This window comes from Falco naumanni, chromosome 6, assembly GCF_017639655.2.
Source record: "Falco naumanni isolate bFalNau1 chromosome 6, bFalNau1.pat, whole genome shotgun sequence".
NCBI lineage: Eukaryota > Metazoa > Chordata > Aves > Falconiformes > Falconidae > Falco > Falco naumanni.
The window spans coordinates 23,282,996-23,306,766 of NC_054059.1; the positions used below are offsets into that span (position 1 = coordinate 23,282,996).

Genomic DNA, 23,771 nt, shown 5'->3' on the forward strand with positions numbered 1-23,771 from the left:
TTATCTTTCTCCAGTTTTAAGCAATGAAAGCTATCATAAATGGATATAGATAGTAAGGCTTTAACCATCTTGGATTTACCTTGAAAAAACTTTAGTCCTCTAAACTGTTATGAGGAGTATCTTTGAGTCAACTAGAAACTAAGCAAGACCCAAACTCACACTGAGGGTGAGAAAAAAGTAAGATTTAGTTCTTTTTGTCTTTCAACTCTGACATTTATGCAAGCATCTCTGTTTCTGAAAGGGTGAATAGACACTGACAGCGTGGAAGATGCATTCAAATGCTTGCAACTAATAAATCTTTTGATATTTTATAAAAGGCCAGAGACGTGGGGTTTTCTTGAAAGAAAACTCTCTTGCAAACCTGCCATCAGTATGTGTACATGTTAGAGAATGCACACCAGCTCGACAGGTCAGAAGGAAGATTCTTTATAGGGCACCTTGCAATATTGATCTGCCACTCCAGTGACCCATCACGAATCATATCCTGAGAAAAATGCTTAGGCATACAACAGAAAAAACTATTTCTGGGCACCATGAAATTCAAAATTTGAAGCCTATAATACAGTAAGACATATTTCCTCCAAAACATAATTCTACCTTGACTATTCAGGATGGTGAAACATTTAATGTGAAGATGAATTATGATTATGTTACCTGATGATGTTGAACACAGAGCACACAGTCCTAACTATTACCCTTCGGGAATTACTTCACTCAAAACAGAGCTTATGAAGACTTCCAGGAAATTGGGCTGCCATATATAAAATATAGTCATGAAATAAATACAGAAAGTACCTGTGTTATATATATCAAAATCACCGTTGTCTGATTAACTATGCTTCAGCAATAAAAAATAGTTCTTTTATATGCTGAAGATAACTGCTTGTAAGAGCAAGATGATGAACAGAACCTGCTCAACACCGCAGCAGAAGTCCTTTGCCCATAATCTGTACCTTTTACTAAGTACCCCCTTGAGGGAACCCTATGGCTCTATACCTCATTTTTCTCTCTTGCAGTATAGATACCCAGTGATTTGGCCCTACAGACATCTATTCTTGCAACCCCACACTAAAACCTGGATGCCAGGCACATCATAACTGGTCTACAAACATTTAATACTTTCTGCTAAAGGCACCATCTTCAATATCTTCGCTTTCTTCTGGATCTGGGTCAGGCACCCTGTAGCAAAGGAACATGTACATGGACTTTCACGAAAACCTCCCTTACCAGAACATAAGCATCTCTTGGGTGGGCTCTGTGTATCTCTAGGTTTTTTTTGCTTGTAGACACACTGCAGAGAACTTGCTGTATAACTGCCTGTTGCTTACAGACCTCTTCGTTTACAGATTTGTGCAGACTGCCTTACACTGTAAGGCAGTAATAAGTTTGGAATTAGCCTGAGCCCACTGACATGAGTTGATTCAGCCTGCATCAAAGGGATGTAGAATCAGGCAGCAGAGTTCTGCAGGGCTTCAGGAAGGTTTGTTTTTGACAACCAATGGCTTTTCTTGCACTAGGCTAATCCACTGAATATTTTCATGAAGAAAGAAATGTTCCAGGTACGAGATATACTTCCCATTTAATATTTCTCCCTCAAAATGCAGCTTGGATTTAGTAATTAATCAGCGCTATCCTGCAGAGTCTAAAGACTATCATGAACACTTAGACAACTCTCATTTTCCCCCAAACTCAACTAAGACAATCCAAGAAATTTACATAAACACTAAAAAGATTTTACTGTACAAGTTCATAAATTCTGACGTTTTCATGGAAGAAGACACTTGAGATGAGTTAAGAAGCTTTAACAACCGTACATAAAGCCAAGTACACCAGCAGAAAAAGCAGCCAGCATTCTGAGAATGACTAATGAAGTACTACAGCACAATTCTGCCAGTGGACGCTTCAGCTTGCACTGCGTAACTGCTGTGGTTTAACCCCAGCTGGCAACGAAGTACCACGCAGCTGCTCACTTACTCCTCACCCCACCAGTGGCATGAGGAGGAGAATCAGGGGAAAAAGGTAAAACTCTTGAGTTAAGAAAAATATAATAATTGAAATAAAATAATAATAATAGCAATAACAACAACAACAACAGTAATGAAAAGGAGGGAGAGGGAGAGAAGAATAAAATCCAAAAGGGAAAAAACCCCCAACAAGTGATGCACAATACAAATGCTCACCACCTGCTGACTAATGCCTAGCCAGCCCCCGAGCAGTGACTGACAGGTCTCAGTCAACACCCCCCACCTTCCCCCAGTTTATATACGGAACATGATGTTCTATGGTATGGAATATCCCTTTGGCTAGTTCAGATCAGCTGTCCTGGCTGTGTCCCCTCTCGATTTCCCGTGCCCCTCAGGCCCTCCCACTGGCAAGGTCTCAGAAACTGCTAAGTCCTTGGCTTAGTATAAACATTACCCAGTAACAACTAAAACCAGCCATGTGCTACCAACGTTATTCTCGTACCAAATCCGAAACACAGCACTGTACCGGCTTCTAAGAAGAAAATTAACTCTATCCCAGCTGAAACCAGGACAGTAACTAAAGTGCAGCAGCAGGGTGTAATAAATGCAGGAGTGACTCTTTGTGAATATGTGGCATATCTAGCTTCTGGGTGTATTATTATTAATCCTGTTCACTGAGTCTTGATATTGGATGATTAAGTGTTTTCTTGCTTAATAAGTTATAGCTGCAGTTTATGAAAGATAGGTAAATGCAGGTTTTGCTTTCTCATTTCAAACTGGCAGATGCTACAACAGTCCATCTTAAGGCATATATTAACACTTCCACTGCAGCTACATAAGGTTATACAAGTCTTTCCAACTTGCGGGAAAATACCTTCTAAAAAAAAGGTAACTCCGCTATACTAGGCTTAACCTTGCCATTCAGATGTGATAACTTAAACAGCATCTGGCAGACTAGTAGATCATAACAGCAGATGAACTGCAACTTGGTTGCTGGAAAGATCATCCATACTGATTTTCCATCTGATACTCAAGGCACTGTTGTAAGAAACAAGGACTTAACAACATACATTTTCAAGTGTGGAAAAGCTGAAACTGAAGAAGCATAATTATCACCTTGGCATTAACTCCATGTTAAGAGGCAAATTCAGCACATCCAGCAACGAGAAGGAAGCTAAACTGGTTCTCAAGAATGCCAAGTGTCATTCTCACCTCTGTTCTGATTTTTCACATCAACTTTCATAGCATAAGCATATGTATCATAAGCATCTGTAAAATTAAGTTGATTTACAAAACACTCAAAAATTAAGTTGAAATCTGAGAATTCTAGTACTATACATTATTACTACATATATCCCACAAGTATCTTCCCTATCTTACCATTAATAATTTACTCTAAATTTACTCTACATTGCTCTTTTCTTAAAGAGTAAACATTAAAAAAATCTTACATGGGAAGAAGCATGAAGATTTGTGCAAGCTCACTTGTGAACCAGGCAGAGATTTCTCTATATTGCTTTCCATCTATGGAACAAGTTCCTACAGGAGCATCATAAGCCTACATATTTTCTGGGAGGGACTATTCATGCATTTTATTAAATATTAAATATTAAACTTCCACAAATGCCCTCAAAGATGAGGGCAATATAAGACAAGCTATCAGAGAAGCTGAACTGCTTAACTATTAAACAGTTGTTTATGAAAAGGTCTTTGTACACCTAAACAAGGACAAACATCGGGGACCAGACCTAAAGTAGTTACTAAGAAAAACTGCAATGCCTAAAGTGATTTTTAAAACCAAGTATAGAAGTAATTTCTTCTGCCATACCTGCAAAAAAAATCTATATTTAGTAAAAGTAAAGAACTCCAACTCAGAGATGGTTTGAAGCAATTCTGAGAGCATTTATTATAGAAAGAGACCATAATTTAATAGAAAACAGTATTTTTTCAGTACGTCTAGTTTTAAATTGTTTGTAATCTGTCCCTCATGTAAAAAATAAACCCATATAAGCAAGACAGAAGTGAAACTAGATACAAATTGGAGTACTTTTTATATGGGAACTTGCTCAGAAATAAAACCTCACCATAAACTATCACCTACTGTTTATTTAAGAAATAAGTTTAAGGGAAACTTAAAGTCATTTAATGCATTTTAATTTTGTGTTACAATAGTCTTGATCAAGAATCTCATCTTAAAATCTGAAAAGTTAAAATATATTTTTCAATGTAAATATATTACTGCTTCAACATCTATACAAATTTAGTTGTTACTTATGGCAACGTAATTGGCTGGAAAGATGCCAGTTTGTCCTCCTATTCTTCCTTCCCACCAATCAAACTGGCAATCTGTTTTGCTTGTGACTGTGATTTTGTCTCCAGCTTTGAAAGTCAAGTCACCTGGCTGTTGTCCTTCAAATGAATAAAGTGCTGTGACTTCTACTGGATTACTCCAAGAGTTACCTGAAGTGAAAGAAATTAAAGAAAAGAGAAGTTATTAAACTGCATATACAGTAAATCCTTAAATACAATATTCTTAAATGACAGCAGAAAACAGTAACAAAGACACCAAAATAATTTATCTGAGCATATAAAATGCTGATGAAAAACAACCTTCCATTTCCACTATATTCTTAAGAAAGTGAAATATGAATTCTAGCCTATCAGCAGAGCCTATGTAATAAAATAGTAGTGTATACAAAACCAAAGATCAACATTTTTTTCTGGATGCATCACATGGTCACAGACAGTGGGAACAAAAGCAGTGTTGAGGAAAGCGCAAGTGCTCCCTAAAAGACTGCTTAACAGAACCACTTTAGGGTTTTAGTTTTGGTATGTGTTCTCTGTGACAGTTTCTTTATAGAAACTGCAAAACTTAAAGCAGGGATTGAATTTTTTTATCAATACTCAGGATATAGGATGGTAAAATACATAATATCCACAGCACTTCAGTTTCCATAGGGTTTGCAGCATGTAGGATTTTGGTGTATCTTGCGTATTAAACAAAGCACACAAAACATGCTAGTGGAAAGAACTGATTATGCTTTGATGTAGTGGAAGTGACTTGGCTTGTGCAGTTGTATTTCAGACCACATAGACAAATGGCTTTTATTCTTTTTCTGCCAGTCTCTTACATAACTCTTTCAGTCCTTAGCTGAGGTTAGAATCATGCCGTGAATCTTCTGATCTAGTTTCAAAACCATCTGAAGTCTGAGGTACCATTATCCAGTCTCCATTCCTGTTGACACTTTCTTAGCCAATGTTTATTACTACTGAACTTTTAATCCAAGTGAGTATTTTCAATTTGCTAACAACTATGTTTGCTCTCAGCTTCTTTAACTGAACTATGCGAGGTAGTTGCATTTGTTTAATGTTGATTTACAAAACAAATCTATTGCATGAATGAATCTAAAAGCGAGAAATGGAAGGTGCAATGGAAGACTGCTTAAAAGGAAATAATGAAGATGCTTACACAGTCAGGTGGAGAAATTTCAGCATGTATGGCTCATATGGACATGATGGCTGCACAAATGTTCAAGCATGTAAGATTAAAGGCTTTTAGCATTAGCTGTGCCTGCTTGCTGCCAAAACTGTGTTGCAAAAGGGGAAAACCAAGCTCTTGTTAGTCTACATGTTGCAAGTACGGAGCTAGAAAGGATGGTGAGACAAGCATTGATAGAACCCACAGACTTTTCTTCTAGTTGCTTTTATCACTTTAAAAGAAAGAGGAAAAGATCCTCGTCCCTCAAGCCTCTCAAATACAAATTGTACCCAAAACAGGACAGACAGAGAATAATGGACTACAAAAGTATGCATAAACAGCACAGATTTTTTCCCCAGCATCTGTCAATATATATGTTCATTCCATAGGCCTCTTCGTTCCCTTCATGATCTGCATTTGTAGCAATCATCAAAGATTAATACAAAATTATTTGGCCATGTGCTGGGAGAGTGCTGGTTGCAAAGAAGTCAAATGCTGTATTCCTTGATCACACAGTTTCTATCTACTGATATCTATATTCATGACACACCACTATTTCTTTGATGTGAAAAAAAACCCAGACAAGAATACCCATGTTTATCAGGTCTTATCTCCACCAGTTACTCCTACCAAACAGCTTTTCAAAATATCTTTTTTACTTTGACACCGGACAGAGTATTCAGCAATTACATGATCTTCCCCCAAGAGTTCAAGCATTTGATGCAGTTTGGGTGATACAATGAGTGCCTATGGAAAGTGTGGTTTGAAGCTAGATATTTTGATTGAGGAAATCATAGCAAAAACCACAAAAGTAAAAGATGCTTTGACTTTTTACTCCTAGTATTAATTGAAGAACAGTAAGAAAACACTGTGGCTCAGGACTCTTTCCGTGCTGAGGCATGAAAACATGACTCAGCTGCATATAAAAAGGATGAGGGAGTGTGTTTTATTCCTGTACCACATTCAGGCAGCATGTATGGTTAAAAGTGCATCTTTTAAGTTACGATGAATGCTACAAATTCTTATACCTTGAGTTCTTAACTATATGTGTTTCCATCACCTAAATGTTCAAATGGATAATCAACCAAGGAGAATTAGTTACCATATATATATATATATTACTGCCCAAACTATGTTAATATACTTGAAAAATTAGATAATTGACAGCACAAAAGAAGAGACTGGAAGTGCTAAAAGTGACGGTGAGAGCTTCTTTTCATTACATTCATGTCACCGTCACTTTAATATGCTGGACTCATAGTAATGGCAGCAAGTAATAGTTACCTCCTCCATGGCTGAACATGGATTAAGAGTAAGACTTAATTCCTCTTACACACACTCACTGGGTCAGTAAAAGTAGGAAAAAAAATGAAGGGAAACTAGATACAAATTAAAGCAGGAAAAGATGGAACAAAAGAAGTGCACAAGAGATAATAAAGTGTAGGAGTGCATTTGATGCATGTCAATCAAGCCTGCAATTTTTTGCTGTCATATGAACAAGACTGTTTTACGCATTTCCCTTCCTACGTTTTGGCCCTGTGCATGTGTACCTTTCCAAACATACAGAAACCTCAAAGTAAAACTGATTGTGAACATCGAGTTCTGTGTCCTTGCCCCATTTGCTACCTGCTATCATTTAAAAGCATTTTCCAGTTTTATTCCTGCCAGCTATTTCATAACAATTCCTACTTAATTTTCCCTAGCAGCACTTTCCCATACTACAGTTTCATTTTATTTATTACAAAGATTCTAATCTCTGTACTTTAATTCTGTATTTTTGTAGCATAAACCAGATAAAATGTGTATTTATTGCCTCCAGATTGCAGCATCCCATGTCTCATATTTATACAGATCATCCTCACAAATATATATCTTAAATTAATGCAGTTATGAAATCTACCACATATATTATAAGGGGGAGCTATTTCATCTTCTTGTTTCCTGATTTCAGTTTTAAATAAAAGGGTTTTAAATAAAATTGTTAGTCAACGTGAAGATTGCTGAATGCATATACTGAAACTACATTTGCAGCTCACACAAGATGGTGCTACAGTGCTACATACAGCATAGGATACTGAAATCATTGAGATTTATGAGTATGCACACTGGAATAAAAACAAATTACATTGTGGAAAATCCTTAATTATTGGTATCTGAATACACACAGCACACTTCTACAAACACAGTGGTCAAAGCAGAAATACAGAAATTTTGGCTGAAGATCAATTAGCTCATCAGCCAGCATACATATTCAACGTTTTAGAATACCTGGGTATGGCGTATGCTTGATAACAAACTGCTCTGACCACAATATTCTTTCATTTTTATTCATCTTTACGTACCATAATGATACGAACAACTTTTTGCTAAGGACTACTGCTATGGATTAAGGACTTGATGAGGTGTAAACTAGAATGAATTTATGGCCTCTTGGGCGTGCTGAAGTACCAGCCAGAGAGTGAATGGAAGAGTGATAAAACCATCTTTAATTACAGCACATTTACCATAGAATGAAAGCATGCTGTAAAAAGTTGCTACAGAACAGATACACAAGCTACATTTCTATTAATCAACTGAAGAGTGTCAAGGCCTTTCCTTGCCTTTGAGGCCAACTGGCATAGACTGGCCACATACATACTAGTAAACACCATCCAGAGAGGAGAGCACATCCGAACTACCTACTGGTTTCTATACTGGAGTAACTCCTAAACCACATCTATGAAATATCTGGGAAAGTGCTAGGCAAGAATGACACCAAGGAGCTTTCTAACAACACAACCACATAGGTAACTGAGTTCTAGTGCTTGGGCCCATACCTTCACACTGTTTGATTTACTAGTAGATATAGCCACTAGTTTCACAGTTTTATGTGAACCTATACAATAAAAGTAAACTCATAGGCTGATTCTAAGACTGGTTTTTAGAGAACAGGCATTTTACATCATTTTGCGTTCAGCTTTTTATGCTTTCAAAAACTATAACTGAGCCAGAAGATGGAACAGTAGAGTCCAGCTGTGGGTCCCAAATTTAATTTTACTGGCATAGATAACTCTCTCCCTCACTAGCCCCTAGCCACTGAGCGTCTGATGCCGAGAAGCTTGCAGAAGAATTCTATAAAAATGGTAACATGCTGCTTTTGGCCTTTGACACAGCAGTAAACCTGAAATAAGTTTCATATGCTTGAGGTTAGTGGTGAGACTGCTAAACATCCACTTTGCAGAATTTGCTGTCTGTGATTAGAGAGCTAGCATGATTTTGTGGGACACGTGCACCTATGTCATAGTTTAAGCTCAGACGACAACAGAGAATTACACTATAGAAATAAAAAACAATCTCTTGCCACCAGTTGACCAATGCCCAGCCTGTACCTGAGGAATGGACTCCCAGTCAGCTTTTCCCCTAAGTTTATATGCTGAACATGGCATCATATGGTATGGAATATCCCTTTGGCTGGTTTGGGTCAGCTGTCCTGGATGTGTCCCCTCTCAGCTTCTTGTGCATCCCCAGCCCACTAGCTGGCAGGGCAGCATGAGAAGCTGAAAAGTCATTGCTCAGCAACAACTAAAACATCAGTGTGTTCTCAACACTGCTCTCATCCTAAATCCAAAACACAGGACTATACTAGCCACTAGGAAGAAAAACTCTATCCCAGCCAAAATCCGGATGATGCACGATAGAAACTATAAGTGAACTAACACAAACTATACTGCTGGTTTGGGGTTCATCTACATCATGTTAAAGTTTGCAAAAAATGAGCCCTGTGACTCAACTGTCACCACCAATGAGCCATCTGATCAAGGGTACTGATGACTGACAGGGTAATCCTGTTTTTCACTGTCCATACATTATGCACTTTCTGCTAAATCATTCCTTTGGTAAACGGGCTGTGGGTCTGGTTTCTTTTGAAGTTGAAAGGTTATAACATTGCTTCTACTGGGACACAGCATACCATATGAAAATGTGATTGTCTACGTAGATATATTTTTCCTTGAAACCAAATAGTCTATCTTACTCAAATTTTTGTGCAACCTTTAGAATGCATGCTACAGGGTTTTTTTATTTAAAAATCAATCTGAATGATCAGCACATTCAACGTAACATTACGAAAGTAACTTCTACTTTCTCTGTATTCTGTAAAGAAACAGAGAGAAGTGACTGGAACTGCCACACAAAGTGTTAAAAGTCATATGATTTTCCAGCATTAGAGATGACAGAAGTTGTATAATGCTGGCATAAAAGCTCCACAAAAAGTGTAAGCTTACATGAAAGCTGTAATAGAATTCTCACTGATTAAATAAAAACCTAGAAAACTAAGCAACAACAGGAACCCTGTTTGTGCAGCAGAAGTAAGAGAAAACCGATAAACAGACCAAATGATGGAAAACTACTAATGAATCTAGGCAGATGCAAACATCTATGCTTTTAAAAACAAATATATCAAGTATCAAAAAGGTTTACTAGTACATTGTGCAGAGGCATTGAAAGCCTCAGGTATTGCTCATAGGTTTAGGATGAAAGCTGTAATTACCAGTGAACAGACAGAAATCTTAGTTATTTAGCCATTACGGGACACTAGGCTTTTGTTTGGAAAGGATTAGTATTGAGTTTATTATTAAAGTTCACAAAACAATCTAAAGTAGGTTAAAGAACTAGGTTAATTGCTGGGTCCTGCAAATCTCTGAGTGAAAAATTATAGTTGGTGTCAGCAACAATAAAGAGTTTATAGGAGATTTTAAAGGCCACCCTTAGCAAATGGTCTGGACAACACCACCTGCTAAGATATGATTGTGAGTGTAAATACCATATGTGGATACATATATTTATATATTATTTATATTTATGTACAAAAACTGCCTGAAGGATGTTTGCCCCAAATTATCATATCAAAAAGGAAGACTATTGAGGAAGACAACCATTAGCTTGATTCAACAGCTTTACGTGAGCCAGCAACATGCCATGCAGCAAGAGAAGGCAAACAGTATCCTGGGATGTGTTAGGAAAAGTACTGCCAAGCTCAAGGGGGGTGATCCTTCCCCTTTAGTCAGCACTGGTGAGGCCACACCTGGAGTGCTGGGTCCAATTCTGAGCTCTTCAGTACAAGAGAGACACAGACATGCTGGAGAGAGTCCATGAAAGGGCCATGGGGATGATGAAGGGATTAGTGCATCTCTCCTATGAGCTGTCCTAAGAGCTGGGACTGTTCGAGTCTAGGGAAAAAAGGCTCATCAGCGTCTACAAATACTTGAAGGGAGGGAGGGAAGAGGACAGAGCCGGGTACTTTTCAGTGGCGCCCAGTGGCAGCAGCATAGGCAATTGGCACAAACACAGGCAGTTACCTCTGAACATCAGGAAACTTCTTTACCATGAAGGTGCCTGAGCACTGGAACAGCTTGCCCGGAGAGGCAGTGGAGTCCCCATCCTTAGAGGTATTCAAAGGTCATCTGGACATGGACCTGGGCAACTGGCTCTCTGTAGCCCTGCCTGAGCCTGAGGATTGAACCAGGTGATGTCTACAGGCCCTTTCTAACCTCAATCACTGTGTGATTCGGTGGAAAACTTCAAAGAGACTTTTGAAACAAAGTTACCTTGAATCATAAAAGCACCACCGAAATTTGTAACTGGGAGCTGCAGTGTGGACCAGAAGAGCAGTCATCAAACCCCAATTTGATACAAATGGAAGTCACCTTGCCAGCCTCACCTCCTGTCTAGGCTAGGCAGAGCAGCCTCCCCGTCAGACACTGGGGACTGCCAGCACTGGGTGCACCTAACAGGGTGTCATGGTTTAACCCTGGCCGGTAACTTAAGCGCCACGCAGCTGCCTGCCCGCTCCCCCCTCACCCAGAGGGATGGGGAGGAGACTCGGAAAGGAATGTAAAACTCAAGGTTTGAGGTAAGAACAATTTAATAACTGAAATAAAATGAACAACAATAAGTTATAGTGAAAAAGAGGGAGAAGGGGAGAGGAACAAAATCCAAAGGGAAGGGAGAAAAGAAAACAAGTGATACACAATACAACTGCTCACCGCCTGCTAACCAATGCCCAGCCAGTCCCCAAGCAGGCCCTGGCCAACACCCCCTCCCCCAGTTTACATATGGAACATGATGCCCCATGGTATGGGATACCTCTTTGGCCAGTTTGGGTCAGCTGTCCTGGCTGTGTCCCCTTCCCATTCCCTGTGCCCCTCCAGCCCTCTCGCTGGCAGGGCCCGAGAAACTGAAAAGTTCTTGACTTAGTATGAACATCACCCAGCAACAACCAAAACCATCTGTGTGCTGTCAACACTGTTCTCACACCAAACCCAAAACACAGCACTGCACCAGCTACTATGAAGAAAATTAATTCTGTCCAGCTGAAACCGGGAGAAGGGACCCACATCTCTGTGCATATGCGACTTTGTGGTGGGGCTTTAAACATACAGACTAGTGTGTTGTATGTGTGCTTGTGCAGCTCCCTAGCGCTGCAGTACCCACATCTTCTAACAAAAGGTTTGTGCAAGCAGGAGAACCTGCACTGCTAGAATAGACAGCATGTGCTCGTAACCCATACTACCCACGAGAGGGGACCGGCATGAATGTTAAGCTTTGTCCACACAACACTTTATGTGCATGCATGCCTGGAAGTGCAATTGAAACTTTGGAGGTTGCATTTAGAAACTTCAGGTGTTTATTAACTTTTTGTAATTGTCATATAGTGAATTATTTGCTGTAATGCTGATACTGAAACTGAACGTATACTTCATAGATTCCTAGCTAACTATCTGTCACTAATGATTTAATAAAGCACTTAGATCTGATTTTGGTCTAAGCTACATGAACTGAGCAGTCCTTCCCTGTGACAGTTCTTGCAAAAGTGTCTTCTCCCACAGGAAAGATCTGGGTTCAGGCTGAATGGTTCATGGCCATTGATGAGCTTTAACCAATAATTATAATGAAAGAACTTCTTTAACTTCTGGTCTAGTAAGGAGGACAACTATGTGTTGTGATGACAAAGCTAGGCTGAGAGCAGGATTCAGATATGTAATAAAAAGTTATGCTCACTAGCAGTCCCATGAGAAGCTAGGATGACTGTTCATTTTTTTGCAAAAATGAATCAGTTTAGTCTATGACTGGCAGAGCAATTAGGTTACTGTTAGGGTTCAGACTAGGATCAGAGTTTAGTAAGGGGCTGAAGAGAAAGATTCATTGGTGCAAAAGCAGTATTAGTAATGAGATGGGGCATTAAATGGGAAGAGTAAATATCTTGCTGTGCTCATCAACTGATAGAGCTAGATCTGGAAACTAAAAGGTAACACTAGATTCTTGCAGGACATGTGAAGGATAGAATAAGAGCAACAAATGACTTATGGTTCATTCTGAGGTGGATACCAGTTACCGCATCACAAAGTCAGCTTTAAGGGTAGAACCAGAATTTGAGCACAGATCCAGTCAGCAACAGTTGACTTCTACATTCACTGTTAATAGGAGTTTGAACTGGTCCAGTTCCTACAGTGATAACTGCTGCCCCTCCTCCTTCATATTTTCAGACTCGAGGCTTATTGAGCTATATTTTGGGTAGGAACTGCAAACAGCAGAGACACCTTTTCTGCTGGATCCACCACACTGCATCAGAATGTGGAAGGCAAGGAGTGGGCAAAGGAAATAGCACATAGTAAATTCTGAGGGCATCAGGGTAACTATATCTATATATATGATGCCCATATATATGTATATGAGAGCATCAGGGTAACTATATTTGACAGGGATATCTTCTGAATTAGTGCTAGGGCTCACAATAGTAGGAACTAAAGATGTAAAATTTTGACTCGAGGAATGCGGCAGCACCTGGCCATGATGATGCCTAAAGGCAGGCAGAGAAATGGCTTAAGCTTAACTTTGAAGTAGGTAGGTGAACCACTGAATCCAATCTGTAGTACTCATGAGAACAGGATGAAAGCTGGATCTGGCAGGGAGGCTTTTGGTTCTGTTTGAGCTCAAAAGATGTATTTAACCTGAGAGTCAGTGGAGGAATGTAAAAGATGGGCAAAGTGATAGGTCAGGAAATTAAATCTGAAGCAAGAACTAAATCTAGATGAGAAGAAAGGAATATTGAATTTGCAAAGGTCAGAGAAGGATGCTGCAACAATTGAATCAAATCAAGAAAAAAGCCTGGACAGAAGTAGAGACAGAAAGAAAAGGCTGCATCTGTGAAATGGTATTCAGAGAACAATCTATAGGACTTATTTCTCAGAAAGTGAGAACTTTCAGATGTTGAGAATCACAGGTGTTCAACACTCATCAGCAGCAAACAGTTCCATATTCCATTTGATCATTTTTAGCTTGAATTCATGATTAGTTAACGAAGGACTACAAGAGTAAGGGAGGAAGAGATGGATCTGGAACAACGTAGCTGTGAGTTGCCTGTAGAAAACATTGCCTAGCAAATGAAAAGGGACAAACAATAGCTAGCTGGGAAATCTGAACAGAAAAATAAGAGGGCTGATAAGAATGCCTTCTGAGTGACACACTGCAAATACAGAACTAAAGGCAACTACAGACAGCCCAGCAAAGGAATTCAGGGAGCACAAACATTATCAAAGAAAACAGATGACAATTAATTTGTTGTGTTAAGGGATGATGGAATACAATTCCTAATATGTGCTTATAAAAAGGTCACTAGAAACCTGGAAGTAACATTTACACCAGTGAATGAAGCAGTACCAAGACCAGCTGCCAGTCTGGCCCTGTCCAGTTAGCACACGCTAACCTCCAAACTGCTGAGGACATCCCACTAACTTTCCCAGATCAAAATCATACCAGGAATCCAGTAACAATTTAATGGAATAAATGATAAAGTTTCAGTGCTCAAGCACGTTCCCTGGCAATGTTTAATTTATCAGCATAGACAGAGCCAATGGCTTGAACTGGGTGCAAGAGAAACTGCTTTGGAGAGGGTCCAGCATAGTACTGAAGAACTCCAAAACAACAAGATGAAAGAAGACTGGGTAACAGCAATATGATCAGCTATGGTCTTTATAAGATGAAAGAGGATGAGATGCTAACAGTAGGAAGAGACGTTGCTGGATGAGACTGAGGGTCAAAAAGAAGTGACAAGATAGAATGAATACCTGGGAGAAACAGAGACAGACGATAAAACAATGAGAAACTTCTGCAACTGTGAAAGCTATAAATTTTACAGAAGATATGAGCTGAGGGCAAGCAGAACCATGATATCTGTATTAGGATCCTCCTGAAAGGTACCCGGTATGGACTGATAAAAGGGGACCGACACTGGCTAGGATCTGAAGAATGGTCTAGTAATGCAAGACCTCCATACAGGTGAGACTGGGAGCATGTAACTAAATAAAGCACATTCTCTGAGACTTGGGTGGGTATTTGGTGTGTTGCCAGACATTAAACCATCTTCTTGGCCACTCCTCTTTTTTCCCCCCATTAGTCATCTGGGGAGACTATTTCAGGGCTGCACTACCCCAGCTGGTAAGATGGTTTTCTTAATGTCCACCTTCAAGTAATTCACTACTAGTTTACATTTATTTTTTTGTTTGTTGATATTGGGCTTTGGCTGAAACCTTTCTTGCTTGGCATTTACCTTCCCTTATGCTTTTTATAGTCAAAAAAACATTTTTTTTAAACCTGCAGACTTACACTAAAAATAACTTAGCTACCTCATATCAGTGGCTCCTTCCTCAGCTTATTGTACTTATTCTTCTCCACATCTATTCAATTTAACCTAATTTCTCTTGAAAAAGAGTAAACAGAATATTACCATTAGGTAAGAGGTCTGTAGATAACTGACTTCTCACACTCTACCATTAAGCACAGAGCTGTTTAAATAGAAGGATGACAGAACTGAAGGAACAGAGAATTAATTTTGTGGAAATCATGGATTTATTTCTGAATGTGAAAATAAAAAAGAAAAATATTTGGGATGAATCACCACAGGAAACTATCAGAACAGATTTTTTTTGATGAGGAGATAGCCATGAATGAAGAAATTAGCAAAGAAAAAATGGAAGGGGAAGGAGAACTGAGAACACTGGAGGAACTGGAAGCCACAGAAAGTTGAGGTACAGGAACAGGAGAGGTATTAGTGACATAACAGAGTCACTCTTTTAGCTGAAGCCTGAGCTGAACCAAAGCTGCAGAACTGGTGATAAAGTTAGACAACACGGAGCTAAAGGGTCAAATGAATTTAGAAGGATGATAATGAAATTACAAAAACTAGAAAAGAAGATTAAGAGAAATAAAAAAAAAGGGGATGTATACATAAACTTGAATATAGAAAGATACAGATTTTGAATATGAATGGGTGTATTCCAAATCCCAGAAATTTAAACTCACAGCCATATTAGAATTCAACATAACACAATATTGAACACACATTAATTATTAGTCTGACAAACATCAATCTAACAAAAAGTCATTACATCTATAAACTGTTTAAATATTACTAGCTTTTGAAAGGATAGAAATCTCTGTGTTACAACACCACCACCACAACCTTTGGAATAGGTTCCCAAAGACAAAAAAAGGAAGCTAGCAAACAGAAGACGAGAGGATGCAAAGTTAGGAAGGAAAATAAAGATTTGTGATTAGTGTCTTTATCTGTTTCATGACCATAAGAAGAAATACCAGCATGTGAATTAAATGGTGCAGCTATTTCAAAGAGACTGAAGAAACATGCCTAAAATTGACGTGTTGATATTAATTTAGAAAACAGTTAAGAACAGCATTAATCAGGTTCAAGGCAAAGCACTGTGTGCTGGACTACCAATATGGAGAAAGAAACTGCATGGTGTGTTCAATATAATACTAATTCTTCAGTTCTTTTTTTCTCCAAAGCATTATGAAGCTGAAACTAATAGTCTCAGTGACACAGCACCTTTTTCAAGAAAGAGGCAAACCCTATGTCTTGGTTATGTATGATCAGTTGTACTGGGGAACATCTACCTTTTACTACATCTAAACTTACGCTCTTGGTTTCAAGTCCATTTTACATCTACTTTTGAACTATTATGTAAAACAGCAGCTATGAAGATAACTGATGAACATGAAGTTATGCCCCACAGAGATTTGATTTTTAGGTGAATTGTGTCAGGGATAGTCAAAACAGCATTGGAAGGGAACTGAGAGGGAGTGTGTGGAAAACGTAAGGCTTAGTTCTGGATTTTTGAGGAAATCACAAATTATTCCTCCATACCCTTTCCTACAAGCTGTTCAGTCCTTTAAAATTAAGCATCTTATGTCTTATGTCATTACTACATTTTAAACTTTTAAACAAGAGTTTTAAACCAAGAATGGCTAGCTTTAAATTCAAGATATGTGAATTAACAGTGGGTTTGATCATAATAATTCTAAGGGGTTAGAAAAAAGAAACAACTGAAGACACACTTTGTTGATATTCTAAAACACAATTTTAGAAATAGTTCAGTTGTCTGAAAGCACGTGTGCGTGTGACTAAACTTGTCTCCTTAGAAACAAAACAATGGAAACTATTACATCTATGTTATGATAACAGTAAAAAATGCACAGAATACCTCTGAAAACACAGAAAAACACATACTCTAAGATGTAAAAAAATAAAGCTACAAAAGTACGTAATTTTATGATTATTAACTACATACACACATACAACAAAAAAATATCTTTTGTTACCATTAATTTTTCCACTTGGAGTTTAGAAAGCAACCAAAAATATTGAAAACTGCAACAGAAATCAGCATTCTGTTATTGAAATAGAAAATCTGCGGCTTGCAATGGATACGACTACCAGTTTGAATATTTCTTCAAGTTTAAAAACCTCTTGCATGTATTACATAATTTCTTTATTAAAAAATGACCGGCTCATTTACTTGCTAGAATGCAAACAAAGAAAAAAAATTTTCCACAGTGATGTTACAAAATATTGCCTCAAAATACCCACTTTATGGCCACATGCAATAATAAAAACATGACAGATACAGTGTCTTATTCCATGTGACTTTTGGAAAACTGGTATAAAAATTGGAGGTTAAGACTTCATTAGGTATAGTTCACTGGATACTGAATACTTACCTTTGTAATGCTTCATGGATATAAAAGTTTAATGCAATTAACAGTCCATGCTTTGATGACATTTGAAGTCTGAGGCTTTACTATTTGTAAGTACTTTTTAACGAATATTGTTTGGCTCAAAGTTGGGACTCAGACCCACAAAGGTGATGTTGAGTTCATGTTCATGGCTAGGTTGCAAAAAAAATTAAGTCAGATCACTGAATTTCCTAGGTTACATCATCATGATAAGGAGAAACAAAAAACTTCATAATGTTAAGATTCACTTACTGGGCACTTATTGGGCAATGTCCATTCTCAGGTTTTATCATTCCCTATGCCTGTCAAAAGGCCTAAAGCAGCAGCATTTTTAGAAAGTGGCAACTGGTCTGTGTTTAAAGACTTAAGATGGAACTGAAGTAAGGAGAGTCAGGATGAAAGGAAGTGCCATATGAGTTATTAAACAAAGAAGGCGGCAGTATACTAAAGATGTCATGTCTGTCTTCTCTCAAGAGAACATGAAACATCAGCCAGTGGGGGTGAGGAAAAGGGGAATAAAGCAGCAGTGTATCGTACTATGTTACACACGAAGACTCTCTGAAGATACTAACTTTTCAGGTCCTGTATGACAACAAGATAACTACATGTGTTAATGCCCACTTAGGAAAAATGCCTCCATGCAACTCTCATTCAGAAAGAAAAATAGTAGACCAAGTGTATCCTAAATACTACTACAAGCCATGAAAATAATTTCAGTTCTTGAGTCACACCACTATACGTATCAGTTCTTTTTTCAAACTAACGTGCTTCACCTTCCATATTCTTAGATCACACCTCTCAGCCTTTAACCTAAGAAGAAAGGATTTTATCTCAGCTTCTAGAGGGGAACAGCTACTTACAAATTTTATTTTAGTTGTTTCTGGACAAATTACAAACCAAGTGTTTCTTCAGTCTTACAAGTGAAATCTCAAATGTCCCATCCACGTTAAACTACTAATTTCCTTAATGACCTTTTAGATTCTGTTTCTCAAAAGTAGACTCACCTCAGAAAACCCTCAGTATACACAAAACAACAATCTCAGATCTCACTAACAGATGTCTGGGGAGGCCTACATATGCACACTAGATTTGACATTTTATATCTACAGGTATTAATCTGCTATAACCAGATATAAGCAAAAATCTTTCTGTACAGATACTTGAAGTATGTCATATGCCACTGCTGATCCAATTAATCTCCAATAATGCTAATCTGATCAAAGGCCAGGAGACACGATATTGAGCAAACCATGCTCAGAACAAATAATCTCTTGCTTTAGCTGTTGTTTTGCCTCTAACTATGGCTTGTTTTCGGTAGGTAAACAAAACCACTTGTCTTTCTCTACTTTATGAAAAAAAGTTTCTTAAAATTTTCAAAGTATTTAAATTCAACATTGAAATCTGAAAACAATTCCTTCTTCATAATTAAGAAAATAAGGATGGACTTTTTGGGGTAACTGAGCTCCACTGACACTGCAGTAAAGCAGCGCTCATTAAATGCCCCCACAAATGCTGCTTTGTGCAATCAGTTACACAAACCTGCTCTGAACAGGGAGGGCAGGCACCAGTTGCTTTGCTTTATTCTACGATCACTTACAGGCAAAGTAGTGTCCCGTATTGAGAAGATCCGATGTCTGTTTTGTTAGAGCAGCTGTAGATTTAAGGCAATTTCAAAATGTTCAAGGTACCTTGGATAACATCAAGGAACACCTGTATCATTCCAGGAACTACACTCTTCAATACCTCTCAGTATTACACATACACCCCAGTCCTAGAAAGGAGTGCAAACCCAAATGTTAAGCCCTCTTCCACTTCCATGGGAACCATCTCAGCAAAGCCCATTTTCTGAATTAGTTGCAGAGCTAGACATTATGTATTAGTTTAACTAGGTACATTGTCCAGGTTTCCAGAGTTACAAAGCCCTCTGGCTGATTTCCGCAATAACTTAATAACTAAGTTCTCCATTAACAAAAAATGGTGGGTGGAAAAAAACTATTTCATGTTTAATACTTGTTGTTAAACGACAGTACAAAGCACAGTCAGCTACAGACATTCCGTACAACATACGCTACCCTTAATTTTGCTCCAGAGCTCCGACAGACAATAATAATCTGCTACAAATGTGTGTGCATGGAACAAAGGTGGTATACACACATCTAGAATAGACTCACAAAACCCAGAAAAAGGCTCAAGTATTTTTGACCTCTTCCACATTTCAGAGCATTTCAGAGAGCTTCCATGTCACCAACTTGTGTCACTACAGTGTCATGTCTAGCAAACAAAACTGGTGGGTTTATTGGTGGTTCAAACAGAGCAGACTATATTTAAAGTTTAAGTTACTATGCAAATTAAGCTCATTCAGTATGAAATGTATTTCACTGGTTTTGAGTTTCTGGCCTACTAGGGAACATGCTGGCTCATCATCTTCATCTGCTGATGGAATGCTTTCTATCTTTGTTTCAGCACACTCAGCTTTTGCATTAAAGAAGTGCCTTTTTAGTCAAGCATCTGTGGATGTATTTGATATTTAGGATATAAAAAACCCACCTCCTGCTTGCAAGACTCAATTCCATAACAGTACTTTTGCTGATTACTTTTTGCATTTTTCTGCCTTTAAAAAAAATATTTAAATTTTCATTCAAACTGAAATGGTCCAATAAACTATATCAATGTCAAGGGCTTTATTATGTTCAAGACTACATCAATGCAAATAATGCCAGTGCTGAAATCATACTGCAAAAGCTGAGATGCAATGCCAAGCATAACTTTCATACTCTGAAAAATACAGTACAGTAATGAGAACCAAGCACTGCTTTATTTAGGTAAAACTGATGATTTGCGGACTTTTTATTATGTTGATAAGCTTCTCTGTGTTTCTTCTACACATACTGCATTAACACCTCAACCTGAAAATGCCGTCTCTGCCTTTCGCTTCTCAAATCTCTGTACTGTGACATTCAAAAGTTCTACTAATGTGTTACTGGCACATGAGCTAGTTCACTTGATAGAACTCTTAGCTTTTACCCCAGTCTGGAAAACAATCTACAGCCTCAAAAAAAAAAAAAGAAAAAAAAAAGCAGTAAACCCAACTTAATTCTGTAAAGTTTCTGCCAGGTTCTTAGCATAATGTTTTGTGAAATACTAATTGAAAATTTATTTCAGCCTTGCAAGGAGAAAAACTTCTCTGCACTGTTTAGAAAAAACAGTTTAAAAGAAAAAAACCTATAGGAGACAAAGAGGTATCTCATATGGAAACATACAAAATAACATTAGGCACAAGGCCTCATTTGAAGTGTTGTTGGCAAGTCTCGTCACTGATGTTTAAAACTGGATGACCAGGAATAGAAAGCCTTTTTTCAAGGGGAAATGAAAATGAGTTTCACAGAATAAAACTCAGGTGAAAGAGGTTACTACTACCAGACAAAGGAGCAAGACAGAAAAGTATTTTAGCTAAAGAATAGGAAAGCATGAGACAAAACCAACTTAATCTTGCTAAGAATAAATTCAGATGAAAATAAGAAAGAAGTTTCAAGTCACTAAGAAAGATTCAGAAACTGCTTTCTGTTAAAAAAACCTGGTATCTCCTAAATATTTTAATACAAAGTCTAGCACTTTCATGATAACATATTTATACTATGTGAACATCTGCAACATATAGAAAATTCTTGTTAACTTTAGCTGGATTAAAGGGCTCAGGGGCTGTTGAAATCTATGCTAGGATTTATTCTTGCCACAATTACTTATTCTCATTGCCGTTATGTTGCTCTGCTACCCATACAGCCACTATTAGCTCTACCTATACCACAGGCTCCATCAGCTTGTAACTTCAAAAGGTATTCAGCAGATGTTCCTTTCCTCTGCCAAATGGTGACCCAAGCAATTGCACTTTCACTTACAGTATCACAGGGCACACTCCTGTGTCATCTGATCACAGTGTAAACTGGTAGGAGAAATGTAGATACCCCTAATTCATCACTGAACAGTTTCAGTAAGAGCTAGAAACAGCACAGATCCACGAACTAGAGCCTAAACTGGTCAGTGAAAATCTGCAACTTGCAACAACCGCCCTCATGAGGATGAAGTAACTTAGACTGCCACCATCACCACACCATATTCATGTTATGCTTCCCAGGCTAGCACAGCCAGCCTTCACTGAATACTCATTACAGCACCCCGGCCAAAAAGTAGACAGTTATGATAAAGTCCATGAAATGAAACAGTAAACATTCTGTAACTCTCAGTTACAATTTAAGAACAGTATTGACAGTAATCTTCATAATTTTATGAACCTGATGCAAATGCTATGTATGCTTTTAGGTCAAGTGAAATACTGGATGTGTAGATGCTCCTTCACAATAAAAAGCTTATAGTAACTACATTTGTGACAAAAAATATCCCTTAGTTCCAGTATGAGGAAATTCTGGCTTGCAGATGGGATTTGGCCACTAACTCTAATTTGTCCAATGTGCAACAAACATGAAGGCGGATATTTTCCCCCCCACAACAGTACCTCCAGACTCTCTCTGCTGCCCCAAACTCAGCTGTACCACTGATCTCAAATCCTTCCTCATCCTTCAGTAGTAGTTGACAAATGGCAGAACTGGTGGAAGAAGTAGCAAAGAGACAGTCTGAATCTCATGACAGGGACCAAACCATGAAATTGTGTAATAGAACAACTTCTTCCCTTCTATTTTTTCCTTACAGAAGAGTTTTCTTTTTTCTTATTTTTTTAATCTTTTTTTGACACCTTACTTGCTAAATACTGAAGAATTTGCTAAGAACACAGACATGTATCACTGACAGGAAAGGGAGAAGAGGGGTGCAACTCTCACAGTGTATGAACAATTAATAATACCTCACTTCCAGAAGAGTAGAGTTGAGATTCTTAGAGAAACAAAGAACTGGAAAAAAAGAGGGTGTGAAGGTTGCCTAATATATAATAAAATTGTTAATGAGAAAGAGAGACCCAATGGACTATAACCAGAGATGGCTCAATGGAATCCTTGTCAGACCTTCCCATGAACAGGTAAGAAGTTTCTTGAAACCATATATTTTCATAAAAGTAAGCATTATTACACCATTTCTAGAACAGCTATTTGTCATACTAATTCAGTTTATATTGGCATTTGCTTTGTTGATTTATTTTTGCAAGGCCTCGTCTTTCTTATTCAGGAACTAACAGTTTTTCCACAAAATGCGGATGACCTTGGTTCAAATCAACAATATCCAGCTGGCTGATCTGCACGATGTAAAACCGAACTAGCAGAGCCAAGATACATGCAGGTCCCCAGGTCCCTCCATGACAGAGAAGACATTGCTTTTTGGGGAAACCATAGCACTTAATTTTACTGCTCATGGAAAATGTGGTTGTTCCATCAGGGTAAAAAAATAAATAAATATGTATCCCAAGAAAGGAAAGTATTATCGGTCTTCTTTTAGCACATAGTATAAAGTAGATGTTCAGTATCTTTCCAGGAACAGACATGCAGCATTTCTTCCCATCTCTTTCCTGCCCCTCACCAGAGATAAGGGGAATGTTGGGGACAGGATGTAGTGAAGTTTCTAGTCCCTAACTATCAAGACAGATATGTAAAGCACCAGCAAAACAATTTCAATTTCTTAGACCAGTGTTAACTTTCATCTCAAGTCAATCAAGCACAGGGTATTTTGCCGCAGTCTGGATAGAAATCCTGTATATCTATCACTTCCTTGAGGTACTTCAATGTTCTGTTTGGCTTCTATTAGTATTAATGAAGCAGAATCTCCCATACTCCCAAAGGCTTTTCCAGATAAAAGATAGGAAAGCAATTTAAACTTGCCTTTGTCCTACTATTTAAACAATACAGAAAGAAAATACTATCTCAAGCAGTTCACAGCTTTGAAACAACTTTTGAAGCATATATTTCATAAATATGCTAAAACATTGAGCTGCATGCTTTACAAGGGCCTCAGAGAAAAGACTTTTAACCTATACTATTTAACAATTTTATATTTACATGAACAATTTCACATTTTTACTGATGCCAATCAGAATTATCATCTTAATAGTGCTTTACACTTAAAAAATTAAGTAGAGATTGCATGGAGATTTTTCCTATGATTTAGCTTTAATTTCCTAATTTTTATTCTAAGCCATTAAAAAATGCCAAGAAAAAAAATATTGTTCCCTGCATCAGTATATTTGGTTCATACTTAGAATAACAGCTCTCTGCCACTGCACGCAACACATCAGAAAGACCCCAATTTCATTCTAGCACGTCTGA

The 23,771-nt window shown here is 38.0% G+C and overlaps 1 protein-coding gene across 2 annotated transcripts in view; it reads right to left on the reverse strand.

Moving 5' to 3' along the window:
• Nucleotides 1-3,842: 3,842 nt before the first annotated feature.
• Nucleotides 3,843-23,771, reverse strand: part of SH3YL1 (SH3 and SYLF domain containing 1) — a 49,853-nt gene continuing 29,924 nt past the window's right edge. For both annotated transcript variants that reach the window (XM_040599245.1, XM_040599246.1), the window contains exon 10: nt 3,843-4,424. In XM_040599245.1, the coding sequence (XP_040455179.1) occupies nt 4,225-4,424 (200 nt within the window). In that variant the 3' untranslated portion in view covers nt 3,843-4,224. The remainder of the gene's footprint in view (nt 4,425-23,771) is intronic.